The sequence below is a fragment of the Cyrtonyx montezumae genome, unplaced genomic scaffold (genome assembly GCF_038088225.1).
Source record: "Cyrtonyx montezumae isolate F1298 unplaced genomic scaffold, pur_monq_1.0 scaffold_3, whole genome shotgun sequence".
Classification (NCBI taxonomy): domain Eukaryota; kingdom Metazoa; phylum Chordata; class Aves; order Galliformes; family Odontophoridae; genus Cyrtonyx; species Cyrtonyx montezumae.
Genome location: NW_027072034.1, coordinates 51,880,576 through 51,903,762, shown reverse-complemented (window position 1 = coordinate 51,903,762; position 23,187 = coordinate 51,880,576). Strand labels below are relative to the sequence as shown.

The 23,187-nt window shown below is 35.5% G+C and overlaps 1 protein-coding gene across 1 annotated transcript in view; it reads left to right on the top strand.

The window, feature by feature from the left end:
* Window positions 1–22,812, top strand: part of CFAP47 (cilia and flagella associated protein 47) — a 225,927-nt gene extending 203,115 nt beyond the window's left edge. Inside the window, exons 63-66 of the mRNA XM_065741564.1 lie at window positions 3,268–3,439; window positions 4,813–4,974; window positions 12,577–12,745; window positions 22,282–22,812. Coding sequence (XP_065597636.1) covers window positions 3,268–3,439; window positions 4,813–4,974; window positions 12,577–12,745; window positions 22,282–22,491 — 713 coding nt within the window. The 3' untranslated portion in view covers window positions 22,492–22,812. The remainder of the gene's footprint in view (window positions 1–3,267; window positions 3,440–4,812; window positions 4,975–12,576; window positions 12,746–22,281) is intronic.
* The last annotated feature ends 375 nt before the right edge of the window (window positions 22,813–23,187 follow it).

Sequence of the window (23,187 nt, the reverse complement as noted above, 5' to 3'; positions counted from 1 at the left end):
TCTATTAATTTATGGTATATAAGATATTGGACTAATGTTTCAAGGAATATTAGAAAAATATGTTACTTCATATTTAGTATTACTTAAAAAAAATTATAATTCTGCCTCCAATATTTTACTTGAAAATTTTAATTAAAACTGGAAATTCTGAGAATGAAAATAACTCAGTACAATTGATAAAAAGACCAGGATCTCCTTTAAAGAGTCCAGAGGACAGCCACAAAGATGATGAAGGGCGTGGAACATCTCTCTTATGAGGAAAAACTGAGAGACATAGGTCTGTTCAGCCATGAGAAAAGAAGACTTATGGTGGATCTGATCCACGTCTATAAATATCTAAAGAGTGAGAGGCAAAGGGATGAGGCTGGACTCTTCTCAGCAGTGTGTGGCAATAGGACAAGAAGAAATGGCCACAAATTGATACATAGGAAGTTCTGCACAAACGTGCTTGGGAACTTCTTCCCAGTGCAGGTGACAAAGCACTGGCACAGCTGCACAGAGAGGTGGCGGAGTCTCCTTCTCTGGTGATGTTCAAGACCTGCCTGGACGCCTACCTGTGCAACCTGGGCTAGGGAGCCGCTTTGGCAGGGGGTTGGACCCGAGGATCTCTAGAGGTCCCTTCCAACCCCTACAGTTCTGTGATTCTGTGAAAATTTGGACAAGTTTTTAGCCGTGAGTCACTTTTTTATTTTTATTTTTCATTTTTGGGGTTTTTTTTGTTTGTCTTTGCCTCTAGTAGCTTCTTTTTAGTTTAGGCAGCATGAGAATTATGGAATTATCTAGAATGAAATATTAACTCATTCTCAGGGACTTCCCAGGGTGTGATAACATGGTAGCCTTCAGAGTTTGTGGCTGGTGAAGATCTAATTACACTTTTCTGTTAAACAGCCTAAATCTAAACTAGATCTGTGCTTTCGAATATTGAAACTTATAAATTCATGATTTTTCCTTAGGTGTTGTATATATTAAAATACATCAAATGCTTGATATAAGCATACAACAGATTAGAAAATAAAGTGGAGCAGAAAATGTGGAAGTACTTAATTATATATGACTAGAAGGTACCATGCATAAGTATCTTTGAATGCTAAAATCACCATGAAGTTCACATTTTCTTCCTAGTATTTAAGCTATAAAGCTAGACAACTATTTAAACTTTCTCTTGAGCTATACTGTGTGATAAGTGCTGAAAGATACATCTACTAAACGACTGTTTTCCAACCGTAGGATTCTCCAAATTATGCCATCCTTTCTCTCCCATAAAAATTAATTTTTATGTCTAAATCTTTGCATTTTGACATTTGTCTAGCATGACTACTATGAGCCTTGGGCTCTGTTGAAATCTGTATGCATGGTATAAACATATTTTTCAAAAAGATAAACAACAATTCATGGAACAATGTAGGCTGATCCCAGGAATTTTATTAACTGTTATAAAAACGTTCGTATTTATTTCCACTATAACAAGACCTTTTATTGCTATCAAGTACTTTTGTAACAGATGGATTCACACAAGGAAATCCTGTATATTCAGTACTCAGCAGTCATAGTACATACATACTAATCCTTTATGCTGTTAATAATTTGCTTATGTCTGTGTAACTCTTAGATCAAGTGTAAATCTTAGAATCATAGAGTCAAAGAATGGTTTGGATTGGAAGGGACCTCAAAGCCCACCCACCCCAACCCGTGCCATGGGCAGGGCTGTGCTCCACCAGCTCAAGCTGCCCAGGGCCCCATCCAACCTGGCCTTGAACACCTCCAGGGATGGGGCACCACAGCTTCTCTGGGCAGCTGTGCCAGCACATCACCACCTCCCTAGCAAAAATTTCTTCCTACCATCTAACCTAAACCTCCCCTCTTGTTCACGTGGGACACCACTAGTGACTGGCCTCCACCTGAACACAGAGCTGCTGACTACAACCCTCTGTCTGTATGGTGACCATACAACCAACTCTTTATCCTCTAAATAGTTCACCCTTCAAATACATATCTCTCCAATTCAGAGATAAGGATGTGATGTGGGACCATGTCAAAGTCCTTGCTCAAGTCCAGATAGATTAAAACCATTGTCTTCCCTTTGTCTACTGACAACACCTCTCCACTGTAGACCACCAGATTTGTCAGGCATAGTCTGTCCTTGGTGAAGCCGTGCTGGTTGTCTCGATCACCTTTTCATCTCACTTTTTCATCTGTACACTAACATCTCCCAGGAAAATCTACCCCATAGTCTTTCCAGGCTCATAGATGAGACTCTCTTGCCTGTAGTTCCTTGAGTCTTCCCCTTGAAAATGGGAGTGATGTTTCCCTTTTTCTGGTCCGCAGAAACTTCTCCTTACAGCCACAACTTTTCAAATATGATGCAGCCACATCAACCAGTTATTTCAGAACACTGGGGTGCATATTGTTGGCATTTTAGAATTCCAAATTTGAAGGTCTTGGGAATCAACTTTGGAGCTGACTGTAAGCCATCCCATAAAGCAATCCATAAGCAGGAGTTTTGCTCAGCCCATTGTACTAAGCTGTGTACGTACAAAATAGGCCCTGAAATATGTGGTCAGAATAAAATGACATCTTCTGTAAGATGTAATGATAGTGTTAAAAGATTTTTATCCATAGAGCATGTACAACTTTTAAATGGATTATAAATTTGAAATTGTTTTTGTCATAGTAACATCTTTTGTGCAGAAATTAGTATTCTGTACTAAGTATCAGTTTTCTTTATTGCATCTGAAAGAGGTGTTTGATTCAAGAAGCTTAGTTGTTTATTGTTATGCTTAACTACTTTTCATAGCTGGTGCAGGGAATAAGAGCAGAGGCTGATAATGGCATCTTTGCTGTTTTTTCTGTACCATATTTGTCATGTTGGCAGCCATCAGTGGCACAGACGTTCTTATTGAGAATTTTTTTTTTTAGATTATCTCAATGGCACTGCTTGAAAATAGTGTCAAATTCTTGTGATTTTCATGTGCCCAGTAAAATAGGAGTACCTCACCACAACACAGAAATGGTAGCCAGGATAACATTGCTTTTGTAGTTTACTTTTAAGTTTTCCAGCTTCTACTTTTCCAGATTCTATTTAGCTTGCTATATGACATAGAAAAATTTTGTTTTGTGGTCAGAAGCACATCAGTCAAGTTTTGAATAATTACTAGTTTCACTTATTTGTCATTTTTGATATCAAAAGGCCAAATTGTAACTACAATCAGTCCAACTGTGTGAGGTTTGAGTGCACGCAGATTAACCATTTTCCCTTGTATCATTTAGGTTCCTCTGCAACAGCAGAATTTCATTATGAATTAAAGTATCAATCAGATGAAATTAAATCTCAACTTGAATCTTTAGTTGGTATGCATCTGATTCAAAGAGAAGAGGATACAGAATCTGGAACTGTAACACTGGTCTTTAATATAGTATTTGCACCTAAAAAACCAATGAGGTAAGACCCTGTTCCTTATTACTTATTACGTGTAAAAATCCTGTCTGATCATGACCTCCATGCATTGTTTTCCTTTTTTTGTTTTCACCTCTAAGATCTGTTGTGTTAGATTTTCTCGGTTGCTGCTTCTCATTACGTTATCTTTGGTATTAAGACTGGCAGCATTTCTTTTCAGTATTTGCTAGTTGGTTCTGTTGGGTTTCTGCCTTAGTGTGTGTGCATCAATTTAATTCTAAGTGTTGGAGTATTGAAGGTGTTATGACTTCCAGTGTAAATTAGTTGCTCTCAAATGTGTGGAAAACATACAAACAAAATGGCTTGTCAATTTTGAAGAATGTTTCCTAGAATGGTAATATTCTTTGGTTGGATAGGATGGCTGAATTAGAAAATCAGTTTACATTGGTCTGGTAGCAACTGTCTGCAGAAAAATATTACTGGTAGTCTTCAAAAGTTGTGATAGACCTCTTTAAAAAAATAAACTGTGAAAGGGAGAAACTTTTGGAGAAAAGGGGAAATTGCAACTTCCTTTGGAAGCAGTCAACAGGAGGAAGCCGGAAGTTGCTTCACTACTGTATAGGCACAAAGTAAATTCAGAGGCTCAGAACTACCAGGGAGTGTAGAGTGTAATTGCTGCCATACATCAAGGGCTGTGGGGGAGTATTTTTATGAGTCAGAAGGGAGCTGTATTCACAGTACCACACAAAGTTATTGAAATAAACTAAGAGCAAACCTTTAAGAAAGACTATCCATCCACCCCACACAGTGTCTTGTGTCAGAGAGAAGAAACCTTGATTACTATTCTCTCTTCTTTGGCTTTTGCTTCTTTGTCAGTTGGTTGGTTTGTTTTTTGGTATGTGTGTTTGTTTTTTATCTTTCTGCATTTGAGAACTATTGTGCTTGTTATAGAGGACCAAAATACTGCAATTAAATTAGTTTTCTATCATCATAATCTACTTAGACGTAAGGCAGATCTATCTGATTTTAATATGAACTGCTAACAAACAAATTCTGCTTTAAGTCTCTTCTAACACTTCAGTAAGAATAACAAGTAAAACAAATTGAGTTAAATTTATATATCCAAACAGAGTAAACAAATCTCTAGGCTATGCTCGTCTTTTTGTTTTCATATAATGTATTTTCTTGTATTTTGCTGTAAATATCAAATGCTATTTGGCCTTTGTTCCAGTATGAAGTGTGTGAATACATAATATGCCATATAACATTAAGAACATATTCCACTTGAAAGCTGTCTATATTTTCATTTTTCTGCAGTATGCATCTGCACACTTGAAGGTTATTTTAAATGTAAATTTACCAAGTTTATGTTTTATAATACTCTTCAATTAATAAATATTGTATCTGAATTTTTTAAGGAATGAAGGAACTTTAGTAGTACAGAGCACTACCGGGGGTGTCTGGAAGTTTCCGTTGCTGTTTATTGCTACAGAGCCAGAAGTGGATGATGTCATCAGCATCAAAGCACTTGGCCTAAATAAGGAATCTATTGTTGACTTTAAGCTTACGAGCCAAACAAGGTAAAAATAGATATGACATATTATTTATGCAGTTTTCTGTAGATTAAACTTACACTCAAAAACATTTAATAGAAAAGATTGAGCAACAGATTGAGCAGTTATTTAGAAAATATGTTATTACTTTCAAGTGCTCCATTGTATATAAAACAAATAGGATCTGGGAGCTATTCTGTAGGAAACAAAAACATTCTACAGATTAGTCTACAGCTTTTCAGGAGAAAATGTGTTGAATAATCCAAATGCTTATGTTTTGAATAAGATTTTCCCTTAAAAAGCTATTAGTATTAAAATAGGTAATACACTGCTAAGGAGGGTGTGTAATGATATTAAAAGCAAGCTATTAAAGGCTTAATACTTGTTTTAATCAATTGTTTTTCAAAGTACGTTATTCTTCAAACAAGTTAAGAACAATCCTTTGCATTGTACTTTAGTTTTTTAAATGTGTAATTTCTGTTTTACTGTGTAAGAATGTATTCACCTTACTCTACTTTTTCACTGAATGAAATAATTCTGTCAGATTCTTCAGTATTTTATTACTGGTCTACACATATCCTTTAAAATCCTACAGAAATTTATGTTAAACTAATTTTTAAATACTTTTAATTATCTTTCCATCTTTTTCTCAATATTTTTGTAATTTGGTAGAAAATCTGTAATGACATTTTTATAGAGCAGGAGCTATATCAAGAAATATGAGCTATTGATAGATATTATAACAGTGAACAGAATTAACATATGGAATTTCTCGTTTCTTTTTCTTTTTTACAATTTTCTTTTTTCTTTCATTTTACTGTACAACTAGAATGTGTGCCAAATACAATGCTTTCATTGCAGACACATGCTTTTGAAGCATCCCCAGCAGTAAGACCATTTGGATCTAACTGATTTTTAAAGAGCTTTTTTTTTTTTTTTTTTCCAAAAGCTGTGCATCTGAGATGGACAGTTGTTCCAGGTTTTAGATGTCTGACAGTTTTGATAATTGCTAAGGACTCTGAAAAAAGCTGCTATCACAATGTTCAAGGTAACAGCTTCAACAGAATGGGCTGTTTCTGGAACAAAAGTGAAGCAATTACTCTGGCAATACTGTAATCTCCTGGTAGGTGTTTGATTGTAGTGAAGAGATCTAATGTTCTTCACAAAATATTGAGTCATTATAGTTATATAAAGAAGGAGATATAATGGAACATAAAATCTCTTTTTCCCTTAAACAAATTCCAATTTTATTTTATATAACAAGTATTTCCCCAGTATGTTTCAAACACAGAATATAAAGATTGAATGTAGTGAAAATGTTCCGTGTTGTAAATACTGCCAGAAACCACTCTGAGAGATTTATATTGCTTTATCTTTGAGTGGCTAATGATGTTTTGGTGGTGGTGTTTTTATTACAGAAATAGAACTATAAGCAAGCCAAAATGTGGCATACAGGATCTGCAGTTTAAAAGCAATTACACAAGAAACCTGTATGTTGCGGAGTAATTTAATGCTTGAATAACTCAAATGACTCAGATTAACAATAAAATTCTGAAATATTAAAAGTATGGATTAAACATTTCATCAGGACATAGAAAGTCCTTCAATAGACCTTCCCTGGGCAAAAAAAAAAAGACCATTCATTTGAATATTTTTCATAACGAAAGAGTTAGTAGCCCATTTCTAAGTAGAATTCATTCTAGTATTAAAAACCTGTTTATCCTGTCTAGCCTTGCCCTCCAGTAATATACATTCTGTCCTTATTTCTTTCAATAGATGGTTCCTCATGGCATTTGTTCTTCAAGAGTAAATGAGTGTAAGGAATAGAAACAGATTTGAGTAACCTGCTAGAAAGGAAATCTGCAACTGTGTCTTCCCTTCTGCTACTTACAGGACAGAATTGCATAAGTTTTCTCAATATAGCATCTTTTTGGTCTGGCAGAGTGTGTAGTGATGCAAAAAAGAATATTTGAGAACCTCAGACCAAATAAAACTTAATATCTATAAGGACAGATTAAGATCTTGTATACAGCAAGTTGAATGCTTCACAGAGCACCATTGGTGCCCACTGCAAACCTATTAAGTCAGCCTTTCTTCTATTTAGCTACTGCAATTGGAACGATCATTTCTCCTTTTAATTTCACTCCTCCCCAGCAAAAACCTTCAATTTATGTGAAGTATTTCAAAGTAAATTGATGATTTTCCTGTTTACCCATAACCACATTTAATGTAATTGCTTCAGGAATTATGACAGTTGCAAATGAGAAGTAGTTTCTGTGCTGCTCACAATGATATACAGTGATGAATGCTGTGAGAGTCTATGCAAATACATAATGCACTCTCTCTTTCATACATGTAAAATAGTGCTCTCCTGCTTCCAGTAAGCAACAGTCCAATATCAGCTTCAGTAAATTATGAAAGACAATGAGAATACAGCCACACAGTTTTGTTGTATGAAAAATCTTTAAAATGTTTTTAAAATCTGTCTGCATGTAGAACAGTCATCATATATGAGGAGCACAATTATTTTTACTTTCAGCTTTTTGAAGTCAAAAGGGACATGCTGAATAGTTTCTTGTAATAGCATTAAAATTGGCTCAACTCAAAAAGGCAGATTTCGCTTAAGAAAGACTTAAGAAGACTTAAGAAAACATCATCCATTTTATAACACTCATAGATGACCCTTCTTTGGTATTTGTTGTAAATGTAGGTTTAATTCATTGCCAACTGAAATCATCGGCAGCATTTGCACCAAAGTAATTGGCTAGAGTACAAAGCTCTAATGTTTTTTTTTTATCATTAGTGTTTCTTTTACTAACAAATGTGTTATTGAATGCCAATATTTACAGAATAAGAATAAATCAAAATGAATAGAAAGGGTGTTTTCCTGGATAAAAATTATAGAAACTTGTTTGATATTGATTTTTTTTTTTACTGATCACTGTAATTGAAACAAATGATGAAAATTCTGAAATTGATGCTCTGCTTAAGAAATCTAATCTGTTCTTTATTTGGTTTACTAAAAATAAATTGTTAATATATTTTAGTGAATTATGTATTGGGATCAGAAATATTTTATTAATACAGAACATTTTCTACAGAATATTTACTAGTATGTATCCCAGTACACAGGCATTTTGACAGTACTGGATGCATTTCTTCACATTAAAATACTGCTATCCAGCCACAGCAGAACATTACCTTGTTTTCCAGTGCCAGTACTTCAGTAGCCAATGTGAGCCATGGCTGGATTGATGTGTATGCACAATGTGATCACTGGATTTATTTTTTTAACCAATATTAGTTTTCCATGTTTTGTCAAGGTATTTGATATTTCTCTCCTGTCCATCCTATCTGCTCACATGCCAAGCCTTCTTTCATCTATTTAATTATGTTAATTATGTCTTCCATAAAAATAATTGAATTTTCCCCATTTTTTGATTCCTAACCTCTCATTCCAATCCCATGTTTATTACAAACAGGATATTTGTTACACTATGGCAAGTTCTCAGATGGACTCAAACCATTGCTTCAGAAACATGCTTAATTGCACAATGTTTGATAAAATAAAAAACTGTTATCATGTTATGGTCTGTAAAGAATGGTAACGTACAAAAATCAAAATTCCACCAGACTGCAGAACTAGAGCTAGAATAAAGACAACAAAAGCAAGTGGACTGGAGGCATTAGGAGTTTAGGCTTTAAACTGAGTACAGATGGTGGCTTAGTTATCTTCACTTACATTTCATGTCTCGAACTCTGCTCTGGACGTTTTCCTGACTTTATCTCTGTGTGTTTCCTAATGAACAGGAAAATGTTCATGAAAATATTCCTTCATCACACAAAATTAATATTGACTGAAGAATAGCAAGCAACCCAATTTCCAGCATTTTCTAACTGTGAAAGGAAACACAAAAAATTTCAGTTAGAACTTTGAGAATTATTTTTATTTTATTTTTATCAGTGATTTATTCTGTTAGGATTTCCATAAGCCATAATTATCATGCTGCAGCAAAGTACATTCATTTTCAACACACTCCTCTCTGACTATGTTTATGTACATGCTAATGGCCTGGATTCCTACAACAGTCTCCTTGTTTCCAGATCTGTAAAATTCTACCATTAATTTAAAGATCTTATTAGAATCCATTATCATAATATCTTCCACAAAATGGCAGCTGCAAAATACAGATGTTGACTGAGCTCCATTTTGAAGTCTTAGTGTAGACTGGTGGAAAATATTAAGAATGATACATGTGCAGCCGTTTATAAAACATCCATATATTTCTTAAGAGTACAGTATCTGGCTTTTAACACATTTAGCCAGGAGCCATATCTACCCATATGACCTGGACTCATCTAGTAGGAAAAGATGGTTCAACTATCTGCGTATCTGGTTCCCCTGGGTAGAACAGGAATGAGATGGAAATTGTAACATTCTGTGAAGATGGAAATCTGAGCTCCTGCTTTGATTTTACAACGTGTGCACAGCAAAAGTGATGTTATACTTGGTAAAACATTCCCTGACAGTTATTTGTCACACACTATTTAAATTTTTGGAAATCTTTTGATTCTGAAAAAGTCTTTCTCAAGCTATATAATAATAAATGGAGTTAAACCTTTTCTGATGTCCAGAGGTTAGGATGTAGAGTGGTCAGTTATAGCAGAGTTGCTATTGGTGACAATCAATTTAGTTAGCCTGATGTAGTGGATGGCAACCCTGCACACAGCAGGGGGTTGGAGCTCAATGATCCTCCAACCTGAGCCTTTCTATGACAATATCCTGATTTTTTTTTGCACTGCTAGTTTTTGTTGATGTTGTTGAAGAGGAATCATCTAAAGCAATAATAATTTCAGAGAGTTTGACAGCCATGTATAGTTAATAAGTATGAAGATTTTCCCAATGAAATTTCTTGTGACATCCAACATATGTTATCTACTAATGACAATAAGTTTATTTATAATTAAGGATTTTTAGTAGCTCATTGCAACACTTTCAAATCATGTCTCTCATTAAGCACTAATGCACTGTACAGATTAAGGTGTTATATTTTATTGGAAAAAAAAAAGTTTGATCAGCAGTACAGTGGGTTATTTTTAAGTGTAGTTTGCATTATGCAAACAATGAAGATTCTACAGGAATGATTTACTGGTTCTTTAGTTTGAGGAAGAGATAAATTAATATTAAATTTATTTTGAGTCTTATAAAAATCTGTATTTTCCATTTTGCTGTACCTAGGTATATTTTACACATTTTACAGTCAGATCTCTATAGGTTTATAAACTTTGTGGATTTTTTTAATGGATGACTTAAGGTGCTATACTTTACTGGCTTGCAAGTTTATAAATTATCTTAATTGAGAACACTGAAGAGCATAAACTGCTATTTAAGAATAATGTGAAGATTAACTGAGTCATTAAAAGCAGGTCTATTAAATTCTACTCCAATTTCCATGCTTCCTGTTGCCATGATTTCATTGTCCATTTATTATTTGAATTTAAATAAATATTCACTCTTGTTCATTATTTGAATAAGAGGAGAGTTCATATTGTTTGTAGGCAATGTCAAACTGTTAATGACACTAGTTGCAGAACACAAAGTTGGTAGGACACTTTTGCTTTCTCTGGTTTATATGACCTCTGCCTTTTGTATTTACTAATTCATTAGTGTTTGATTTGTATGTGTTTTCAGAACTCTGCACATCATTAAGCTTCATCACATTTGTTAGTATCTCCACCCTTGAGATAAATAAAAGCCTTGTTGAAAAAAATATAGGAAGCTTCATCACTGTCCTTGATGGCTGCGAAATGAGAGGCCAAACATTAACTCCAAAGCAATTTTACCTGAAGCAGTAACCAAAAAGAAAAGGAGGAATTAATTTTTAATCACTTTAAGGAACATAATTATTAATTTTTAATTATGCACTAAATATACTGACACTGAAAATAATAATGTCTGAAATTTAGGTGCCTTTCTGCTAACTTTATCTCCAGCTTTCTCTGTAGTATAGAAAATGACAATGACAAGCAATTGACATGCTAGCAAGCTATCTGGGATGCCAGATTGTCTCCCTGATGTGAACATCAGTGAAAACACTGCTTATTTATTTCTGATAAGCCATCTTCATATATATTTTCATCCTCAAAATTCATGATTTATTAGGAATACAGGCACTGTGAAAGGTTTCTCTTTCTGATTGTGGATGAAGAAGTTTTTCATTTTTAGTTTTTGAACAGTTAGCCATATTGTAACAGAATTATTTTTGTCATCTCCCTGAATATTTTGTCACTGCATCTGTATACTCTTGCATGCCTTGTGAACACACAAAGTGCTTAGTGGGGGATGTCATTTCTAACTCCTTACCACAAAACAGGTTGAACGCAGGAGATAAAATGCTGCCTTAAAAATATTCCAGAACCAAGACAACAGAGCAATTTTGTTGGAAATGAAGGGCTGTGTTCAGGTTCCTGTTTCCACAGCCAGAGTTTGAATAGTCATCTCAGGCATGTTTAATGAGTTCTTTACTATGTCACTCAGTTTAATAGGCATCACATCTTTTTCATCCTGTGCCCTTTGTGTGTTGTAGGCATGCTCTAAGTGTTCACACCTGAGTAGACCTTATGAGAAATACAGATGCTAAGACTCAAAGCTAAGATTGTATATAGACAGATGAAAAGTTACTGCTCATTGCCTGGTGTTATCAACTGAGCTGCATGACTTCAGGTGCCACAAAAAGAGATTGACAGTATAAGCTTGACATCAGAAGACTTGAAATCTACTTGCAGAAATGCAGTAGCTTCAACAAGCTTGATGTCACCAAATGGAAAAGTCAGGCACCAGTAGCCCTGTTAAATGTCAGTCAATTTTCTGAGGGAACAGAAGGTTTTTGGTTTCTGTTCTCTGCAGCTGCATTATTTGCTTCTACAAACTTAGTGTGACCTTTTTTCCATGAGAGCATTTTTGGATTTAAGAAAACCTTTCGTGAGAACACATGCAAAAGGAAAGCTATTTTTATACTACGTGACCCAACGTGTCATGAAGTGAATGCCACTTGCCCTAGAAATGTGGGACAATTCACTAGAAATTTGAGTAGCCATAAAATATTAAAATTCACTTGGTTGTGAATGTTTTATTTGAAAAAGAGTGTTATTTCTGGTGCAATAATCCATGAATGAAAAGATTTAACAGCTTTTTTTTTTTCTTTTAGTGAGATGTTAGTATCATGATACTTGCCTTACTGCACTGCAGTAGGTTGTTGCAAATTGGTTTTTGACCATGCCATTGTATTGCTGATTTCTATTGTCCTCTTTCAGTCTCAAATAGAACTGCTTTCAGCATCACATGTAAGAACTAACAGGAGAATGTTTCACTGGAAAAAAAAATATTATATATATATTTTCATACTGAGATGCTTATGTTCTGAGGAACAGTAATAGGACTGGCATTGGTGTTGGCCAAAGATTCTTCTGCAGTCTTCAGCCACTGTTTTTACCAAGAATAAGACATTCTCTAATGCAATGGTACTAGCGTGAAATTCACAATTGGATGATATTTGCAGTACTTTGACTGTAGTTAAACTCGATTAAGATACTACAAGAGACAGAATGACCTCCTTTGCTTTTCTGTAGGTACCCTGAGCCATTCACTGCATACTTCCTGGCAGGCAGTGATCCAGACTTTGTTGTACTGCCACAAGCTGGAGAACTTCTTCCAGTGGGCACTGTTGGAACTCATATAACAGTGGGATTCAAGCCAAGAATGTACGGCAAGAAGCATAAAGCAACGCTTGTAATTCAGGTAAAATTTCCTAAATACAATACATAAAATACATTGCCTGGAATCAAATGAAAAACAGTCCTTTACCAAGAAGCAGTACTAAAGCACTCAAATGCACACTATTACTAGAATCATAAAGCCCTTAGAGTAGGAAAGAACCTTTATAGCTCATCTAGTCCAACTCCTCTGCAATGAGCAGGGACATGCACAGATAGATCAGCTTGCCCAGGATCTGGTCCAGCCTCATCTTGGATGTCTCCAGAGACAGGACTTCTGCCACATCTCTGGGCAACTGGTGGCAGTGCCTCACTTTTTAAAAGCAAGCTTCAAAATGAACAAAACAATTTTTTTAGCCAAGTAGCTTCTGAAAGTCTGAAGGTCAGGGAACATCACAAGACATTTAATCTCTCAGTAGTAATGATGGTCTTATTACAGCAGGAATTAAGTTTTAAGTCTTTCTTTAAAAGGAAACAGTTTGTCCAGTGTATGTAGTAGCAGCAAACGCATGAAACTCTATGAAGGATGACCTGCACTATAAATGTACTCACTGCATGCTGGCAGTGTTTCCAGGGTACAGTTTTGAAAGTGAAACTGCAATATTGATTTAAAAAATAAGGTGGTAAATACAAAGTTGATGAAAAGATGCACAGTAAATGTCTGCAGTGTTTTATCTCTCTGAATCACAACTTTTACAAGAGTAAGAAATTCAAATACTAGGAAAACAAATCCCTCATGCTTATTTTCACATAAAAAGCAGTAATGTTTACCTCTCTTGCATTCAAATCTGAAAATAACTCTTCAAATACACTCTGTGTTCTTTTTTATTTAGATAATACCAAATGACACATCTGTAGAGCTTGGAAATATCTACTATAGATCTGGAACACAACTCCTGTTGTTAGGCATTAAACATTTAAATGTTTGTCTTTGGTTTATCTTCCATCAGTAACGGAACTTAAACATGACAAATTTATCTGGAATGCGATAAAGCATGAAGGTCAAAGATTATCATTAGCTTTATAAGAACCCGGTGATTTCCTTCTACAAATTTATCAGTACAGATGGGCTTTGAATAATCGAATTTTTAATTTGTATCTACTCAAACTTCAGTTACGATCTAGGTATATGACTCTTTAATTATCCACTTATGTTGCTGTGCATGGGTGTAGGAATTCAGTCACACACGTTAGTGCTGTGGGTCACATCTTGTCCAGTCTGCTTGGGTATGTTCAAAAGTATATTAATTATTCTTAATAAATGTAATAGCAAATTTTTTTTGGTACAATATCACACATCACAGTATATCAGAGAATTTCTAAAGGTATTACTCTAATTAAATAGTTGCATGTTTTGACAAGGCTTACACTCTCTTTGCTTCCTCCTTTCCTCTCCATAAAAACTTTCACTCATGTAGTTCTAATAAAAGCCAAAGCATATGTGACTGTAATTCTATTGCTCCACTCCTAACATCTGCCTGCAAGATTTGATGACACGTTGAGAATACCAGATATTCATTTCCATATTTTCTGTTAGTTGAAATAATTTTCATTACTTGCCCCGAGGGAGACAGATTTAGTTAGATGGCAAAAAGATTATTAAATCACTCCTATTTGGGGAATAATAATGAAGGTAGTGAACTACAGTTAATGTTGGATCTAACACTGAAGAATTTCTCTTGCAGGTATTCTTTCCAGCCACTCTATTGGCTGAGGCTTTGGACCATTTTTCAAAGCAGTGAAGAAGTTTCATTTCTTATTCAGTATTGCCTCTTTTCTGACTACAGCGCTCTCTTTGAATTTCTGGGGATAAAGTCACAGTTTTAATGCTAACATATTTTTATTATTAAATTCTATGAATAGTGAGTAGCAGAACTGCTATTTTTCCGTGCTTCAATGAACAGTGATAATTAGGCTGTAAAGTAGCATAGATAACAGTGTACATTTTTTATCTTTTTTATATTGGTCATTACAATTGCATTGTAAAGAAAAACAGGAGGTTGGATTAATGGAGAAAGATCCTGCAGTCATCTTTTCTTTTGCTGGAAACATTAAATTCAAACATTGTACATGCAAATGTTTTGTTTTATTTGCCTTGCTGAGAACTGAGTCCTGAGGTGATGATTAACATTAAGAGATTATAATGTGTCTTTACCAGGATTCTGTGTATACATTTATATCTATAATTGAAATAATGTAGCCTCTCTTGTTTTTTTCTATACACAAAGGAGGCACTTCATGGGGTATTTTGGGGACTCTTTAAGACCTTAGTATTTGTGAACACTTACAGTAGATTTTATTAATAAAATTAATAGGATTTTATTAATGGCAGAGGTTGGAGGGTTGTGATCGGTGGCATAGAGTCCAGTTGGAGGCCTGTACTTAGCGGTGTTTCTCAGGGGTTGGTGCTGGGTCTGGTTTTGTTCAGCATTGTCATCAATGACCTTGATGAGGGGATAGAGTCCACTCTCAGCAAGTTTGCTGATGGTATGAAGCTGAGGGGGATGGCTGACACACTGGAAGGCTGTGCTGCTATTAAATGTATTATTCCATAATCAAACTTCAGCATTTATAACAGCTTTCATAAACAGTGCAGTTCTAATGGAAGAAAAAAATATATTTCCGCTAATTATAAATTAGTGAATAGATAAGCTTCTTTGATAAGCTGTCAGTTGCTTCCTCAGTCAGATTGAGGCTGGGTTCTGACATGCTGGCAAAGCTGACACAAAAATCAGCATGGCCAAGGGGCTGCAAGAGGCAATGAGGGCAGGGAATACTGTGCAGGCTTCCTTGCAGCAGGAACCGCTGCCAGCAGACAGCAGAGTGGAGGCTGGCAAGTCCTTGGAAGAGGGTGTATTGTAGTTGGCTTACAGTTAATTTGCTTGCAGTCTGCTGAATCCAGTTAGAGACCCAAGCAATTGCATTGTAATTCATGGATGAGACTTTGGAGGTGTTCTAAAGCAGAAGGCAAACAAAATAAGTCTTAGAAGATAAAATAGATGTCAGAGTAAACCAGATTGTAGGTAACATTATCGAGCCCTCTAGAAGTCAGGCTTGTGCACCTTTATTACTGAATAATCACTGACTTAGCCTATTGAAGATAGTGTATCAAAACCATTTGTCATGCTGCTCTGGAAATAAATGACGCAGTGTGTGAGCCAATGTACCCATCTGTGGCTTCTCTAAGCTCTTGTATGCCAGCTTGCAAACAGCAACAGAAAATGATACTGTTACATATGCAGTAGCCCAGTGGAAATAGAACACGTGTTGCTCCTGATACCTTTGTTAGTTATCGCTATTCCATGTTATTCTGAATTGTCTCTCTTAAAGTGAGGGAGCAAGGAAAAATGTAACAAAGTTAGTTACAGAATTGAAGTAGTTTCGCATTAAAGATGGCATGGCCTGCATTCCTGTGTTGATACTGAAATGAGTGTTACGATTAGAAACAGATATCCAGAAAGTTCATTATAGGCAGTGAATGTAGAACATTTCATCACTAGCATCACTGGACTTTGAGTACAGAAGTAATACACAAATGCTTTAACAGGCATGAAAAATGGGTACCTTGCTGATTGAGACCATATATCATACTGGCAAAATGTGAGACCAGTGTAGAAACCATTGATGTATAGGAGTGTTGAAAACATAGCCAGTAGTGAAGGAATATTTTGTATTGATTATATTACATCTAAACAAAACTGTGAAACACCTAATATTTGAACTGTAGATGTTAATTAAACCACCTTTAACTCTATCTGGAAATATATCTCTCTGTTAAGAAAATTACTGTTGAGCTATCTTAATTAGAAATGGGAGAGCAAGACCATTGATTAAGTATGAATTTCCATGTGTGGCATCTGTAAAATGAGAACAAGTGTTCACAAGCACCCTGAGTCTGATCACTCCTTCTCTTTGGTGCCTTGAAATAAATTGTGGTGACCATTTCACAGTATGGCTCAGTACTCCAGTTCTAATATATCCCACACTCTGTGGGAGGAATGGCTCACACATGAGTATATAAATAAATGAGTACATAAGTAAATATTGTATATGTTTTGCAGTTAATGTTAACTGTCATACAAAGACAGAAAAGAAATGAAAAGATGAGAGCAAATAAGACTTACTACATTATAAGCTGTAGTCACTGAACCACAGAGTGGATGAGATTTGAATGGTCTTCTGGAAAAGGCTTGTCTAACCTCAACAAGATGCTCAGGCAGAGTCTCTGCACTTGGCTGGGATGGAGTTAGCTTTGTTCATTGCAGTCTGTACTTTGTTGGGTGTTGGATTTGTGACTGTAACAGTCTGGATAATGTAGGAGTGTTTAGGCTGTTGCTGAACACTGCTTGCACAACACTGAGGCTTCCTCCATCCATTCAGTGTATTCCTAGGGTGTGAGTAGAAAACTAGTGATACAGCTGGGACACTGGGCCCAAGCTGTACAGTGTCACATTTCAGCAATTAAATAAAAAAACTTTTTTGTTTCCCTCTTCTGCTTGCATTTAATGGAAAGTGCCTTTGTGTTATCTTGTGGTTTGGTGTTTTTTATTGTTGTCATTTTTTCTTTCTTTTTCCTCTATGTCTTAAACTATGAAAATATTAATGAATGTTAATAAAAATTATGAACAGGACTCCTGAGTTACACTGGCTTCTGACTTGAATTTATGCCATTGGTCATGGTCCTTTGGACTCAGCCATTCAACTAATTTTTAATCCATTAGACTCTATGCTCCATACTTCATCATCTTACGTATGAGGATCTTAAGGGAGATAATTGCAAGTCTTCCACTTGCTGAATCCACGCTAACTATTCTCCATCACTTTCTTGTCTTTCGTATGACTGGAAATGGTTCCCGAGATTAGTTGTTACGTCATTTTCCCAGGGTGTATGCAGGTTCAGAAGGGCAGGATGCATAGTCTGTAATTTTTTGTGCCTTAGCTTACACGAGTCCTTGCAAATTTTGATTGGATTTTCCTGAGCTACCACTGTTCACACTGAGTTTATTCCAGGTAACTGGAATATACTCTACCTTAAAATTCCTGATACTCACTCCCAACATTTAAGTCACTCCAGCATATTTTAATTTGTATGTAGATGAGTATCACTGTTGGCCTATGGTGAATACACATGGTCTGTGTCCTGCAAATTAATCCTATGAATCATAAGCCAACTGTAAGAATGCACTAAATACCTAAAATACTTCTATATAAATCATTTGGTGACCATATGAGCAGTTAGTATTCACTGAATAAATTATTTCATATGATAGAATTATGAAATATTTTGGGTTGGAAGGGACCTCAAAGCCCACCCAGTTCCAACCTCATGCCGTGGGCAGGGCTGCTCCCCACCAGCTCATGCTGCCCAGGGCCCCATCCAACCTGGCCTTGAATGCCTCCAGGGATGGGGTGTTCATGTACGTTTTTCAGTCTGCTACATGGATGGCTGAAAAACTTATTTGAATAACTTATGATACTTATATAAAATGTGCACCATATGCTTTATTTTTGCATTTTTGAAAACATTCTTCAGAAAAAAAAAATTAGTTCTGCAGAAGGCCATTACTTCAGTCAGGTGAGCCCAAATTATTGCTTTCTTCTCATTTAAATTAGACAATAGTTATCAGGACTTTCTAGGGATTGATAGCAGGAAGTCATTCATTTTAACATGAAATCCTCTCTGAGACTGTAAGAAATATTCAGACTGTGGTCTGGTCTTTCTTCATAATCTGTAAGGTCAAAACCATATTATGTTTGAAATGAACCAGGGGATTCATTGCAGGGAACCAGGGATTCTTAAATACCTGGGTTATTATTAGGTCCATCTTAACAGAGTCAGTATTTTATATTCTAGTGTTCAATACCTTTGTATTTAACTTTGTTAGTATCAGTGTTAGCATTGTAGTTATTGTAGATTTGGTATAACAATCAGCACTGCCATAAGAATAGAAAGAGTTCCTCTGATCTGTGGAATTTTGATCCACTGTGCAAGCAAGCACAGACAAACACTTCGTTGTGACTGAACAGTCATTCTCCCCTGCCTGTCATTCCAGAAAAGCCTGATATTTGATCCCTCTTTCTCCTTCATTGAAAGATGCCTGGCCTAGAAACTCAAACATACAGCTTGAAGGCACTTGCACTGCTTCTGAATTTGGTAGATTTACTCTTGTTGCCGTTTCATATTGGTTAGAATATTAATTGTAGTGAAATTGTACAGCCTTATCCTGAAAGAAAATACTCATGATTTAAGTAGAATTCGAAAACCTAATGTTTTGCTCTTGGAAATTAAATATTCTAGTTAAACAGATATTTGTGGATATCTAAGATTTTCTGAAAATTACTGAATTCTATGTGATCTTGTAGCACTCACCTATGTTGGCATTTACATTAACTATCTCCCATTTGTGTAACACTTGTTTCCCCTTTAGCAGAATAGACTAAACTACAAGAATAGGCATTCCTTTCAGTAAATATGTATAAAAGTGCTTAATTTTCCCAGAAGGGCTGTTTCTAACTGTCTTGGATGATTGCAGATGATTTACAATAGATAGATTATGATGTTATAGATGTTCTTTTTTGTTTTGTTTTGTTGTTGTTCTGTCTTCGTGGCTCCCACCTGAAAGTTTACTAAGATAATGTCCACATTTTCTCCATTGAGCATGAAGAGTTTCCATCAGGGAAGTTTCAATTTCTTCTGCCACAGAGCTGCACTGAACACAGACTGCACAAAGCGGTTTTTTTTCACTGAATAAAGGTTTTCTCAATTACTGATGATAAATTAATTTGAAGGGTGACATAGCCTACCACTTTTGCTTAGATCCCACTTCAAACAATTAAGAACATTATAGAAAATAAAGTTATAGTTTGTGTGGATTTCATGTAAGTCCAAAATAAGTTTAACTCCCTGTCTGTAACAAATGACCTTGAAGTGATCACTGAATCATGCACAATCTGTGTATGACCCTGAGCTTAAATTTTCTTTAAACTAAATTGTTAATCTGACAGATTAAATAAGGATAAGCCAGTTCATCTTTTACTGGAGTTAGTAAGGCAATTAACTAACTCTGGAGAGAGATTTACTTATCTTAAATGGCAATTTTGCAGTTCAACTTATGTTAGTCCGTACCACAACTACTTTTGCTGGCATTTATCTTTCAAGGCAGTGGAGTTAGTAGATCACTGCACAGTATTAAATAAGCTTTAGAATAAAGATGAGCTAATGTGACTGTTTTACACTGGAATGATATGCAATTTAAATTAGATTTTTATTTCTGCAGAAAATTAATGAAAGTTTAAAAATATTATGCATGCCTGGTGAAGTATCTATTAAGATATTACATTTACTAACCTATATAAGAATAAGGTAATTCATTCAGAAGACACTATGTAAAGTAAGTACCACCAATTTTAAAGCAGAGGATTTTAAAGAAGTTTCCTTTGAGAAGATACAGAAAATATTCTGTCAGGATAAATACATAAAACTATTAAAAGTTTCAGTGGCAAATATGAAAATGATAGTTAACAAAAATGCCAGCAACAAGCCAGTGAGACACTTTGATATCCTTTTTATTCTCTTCATCATGTTGTTAAAAGTATGGAATGACTGTAAAGAAAGTTTGAGATGGAGAAAGTTCACCACTCTTGCCCATGGCCTGTATGTTGTTATTTATTTATTTATTTTTACCTAGACCATAATTAATTGACAGAATACATAAGTAGCTAGAGAAGTTAACAAGCTATAGACTGGAGATGGTTGGTGGTATTGATGCTAAGTGAAAGTTTTTGTGAGGAGTGGTTGGTGGTTTCTATGAATACTGTTGCTGATCTCTATAGGCCAAATCTGCCTGGAGGGAAGCATAGCTCTCAGACTGGAAAGAGCAATTGGGCCACAAAGCCAGCTATGTTAGTAGTGGAGCTGCTGGCTAGGTACTTCAGGGGAAAACTCTTAAGCTTTAAGGTTGACTCTTGAGCAAATTTGCAAATTGATTGAGGGTTTACATAGCCTTTCTGATTCTATTTTCCTTGTGTGTCACTGATCTTAAGTTTCATAGTTATATATACCAATGACTGTTCTAAGGATTGCTTAAGTAGGAGAAATATTACATAAACTGCAGTTGTTGTATTAAATCTTTGTGTCTTGGAGCAGGGAGAAAGGTGATCCTACAAGCCATGACTGTAGTTCAGTGCAGTGTGATGCAAAAGCATAGCACCAAAAAACCTTCTCTGCAACAAAAAGCAGCATGGCTGCACAGTCCAGTTCTGTGCCATATATAGAAAGGCAATATTTGGTGTATTTGGAAATGTCACTTGTTTAAAATGGCTTTGCTGCCTGGAGGCTTCAAAGTCATGAAATCTGTTGCATTCTTTTGTACTATGAATATATGTACTATATACCTCACTTGAATAAATATATTTTGTTAGATCTACATCATCCCATATCTTTAATTCAGTGTCCCCTTCAAGTACTTAGAAGCAAAAATGGCCCGAACAGTATACCAGGAATTGCAAGTTGCAGAGTGCAAATAGATTGCAACACTTAATGCAGTTCTTCGCATAGTACAAAACTAAATATAATGACACATCAATTGAAATCTCTGGGATTTAGTTGTTCTGTTGTTTTGTTTTGATTTGTGTGTTGTTGTTGGTTTTTTGTTTGTTTTTTTTTTTTTGTTTTTTTTAAGAAAAGGAGAATGCAAAACAAAAGACACGCAAAACAATATACCTTTTCCTGGATGTAATGACTTGGAATAAAGATCTCCCTTCTGGAATTAAAGTGGCAAATCTTGAAAGAAAAATGAGTACAAGATTTGCAATAGTTACTTATGGCTTTTTAGCAAACATAATTCTGCTTCAGAAAGCACACAAAACGTAGGAGACATACAGCAGTATAGAGTTCAGATGCATACAGGTAGTACTCCTTAAGAACACATAGGTGGGATGTGTATTAAGAATAAGAATCACATACTCACTAGGAATCAAGTGCTCAAGCATTACGAGGTATGACATAGAAACATATGCTTCATTCCCACAGACCAGTTATGATCACAGAGCAAATGCAGAGTGTCATTTTCAATTCACATAAATATTTGTCAGAACAGAGATTTCAACAAGAAGCTGCAACTCTCTTATGTGTACTTAAATCCCTTTTCTCTCTCTTCTTTCATTATTTTAGAGCAGAGATTCCACCATTTGAAAGTACCATTATGACCAATACCAGATCTACAATTAAATCATTCACTATAAACCTGAGACATTTATATCATACGGTGGAATAATTACCTTTGAACAGCATACAGAACGATAGGGTTTACTAAATAAGAAAGGACTTTAGATCAGCTAGGATGCTGAATTATTTGCCTTTGTTGTGCCTGGTTCTGCATTCCTAAGGTTAAATATGATTTTCAGAGTTTGTGTTCTAGAAGAGCAATTCTGTGTTATTTCGGTACTTTACATGAAATAGTGTAAATATCTTTTGAAATCATTGTGGGATGGTATATAGTTGTTATAGCATTTCAAAGTATTTGCTCACTGGTTCAATTTCAGCATGTTCTGTGTTTTCAGACACCATCTATGCAGTGGACATATGAAATCAATGGACTGCTTCCACGGACCGTACTATCTACAAACTCAGCAAAAATTGTTTCTACCAAGAGTTACATAAGATCAACCACAGTTCGGCAGCGCAACTTTTTACGGGAGAATCTGAAGCTTACAATCACGGGGGTATCCTCACCTATCAAGGGGGCACCTTTAATCCTGAAAAGAAAATAGAATGTTGAGTTGTGATTTTTCTTTTGCTTGTTTGTTTGTTCTGCAGGGGAGGCACGTGAAGTAGATTTCTTTGTCAAATAAGCATCCACCAGTGATATTTACATCCCCCATATGGGTGTTCAGGCTTTCCTTTCTCTTAATGTAATGTTAGATCTTTGCTGTCATACCTTCTAAGATCACCAGATGGATAACTCCTACCTTCTTATTGCTCCGAGATTGCTTTTGCTGACTTCACTAACAGAATGTAAATTTTATTTGTGCCTTCATTTTGATGGTGGAATGGCTTGTCACATAGTAAGTGCTTTCTTGGCACAAATACAGAATGGGCATCACTGCTCATGGGGAGGAATGGGGAGCCTGAGAATAACCTGTGTTGGTTGCTGTGAATGAGTACCAATAAAACCATTTTACTTCTGTGTGCTTGAGGATTTTGCTTTTGCCACACATTTTAGAGAAGCTATTACAGAAAATGTTGGATACATGTGAAACAGTGATGACACTGTTTAATCTCTCATTTTCAATACAGTGTGACCTGTTTTGATCAGAAACCAAGTGATTTTTAGTAAGTATAAAATTTCCCTTCCAAATACAGTTTGCAGCATGGGAAAGACACTGCCAATAATGATAACTGGTATGCTTATAAGAGAGAACATGCAAGTCTGACACCATTTCTGTTATATGCTATTGGGAACGCAA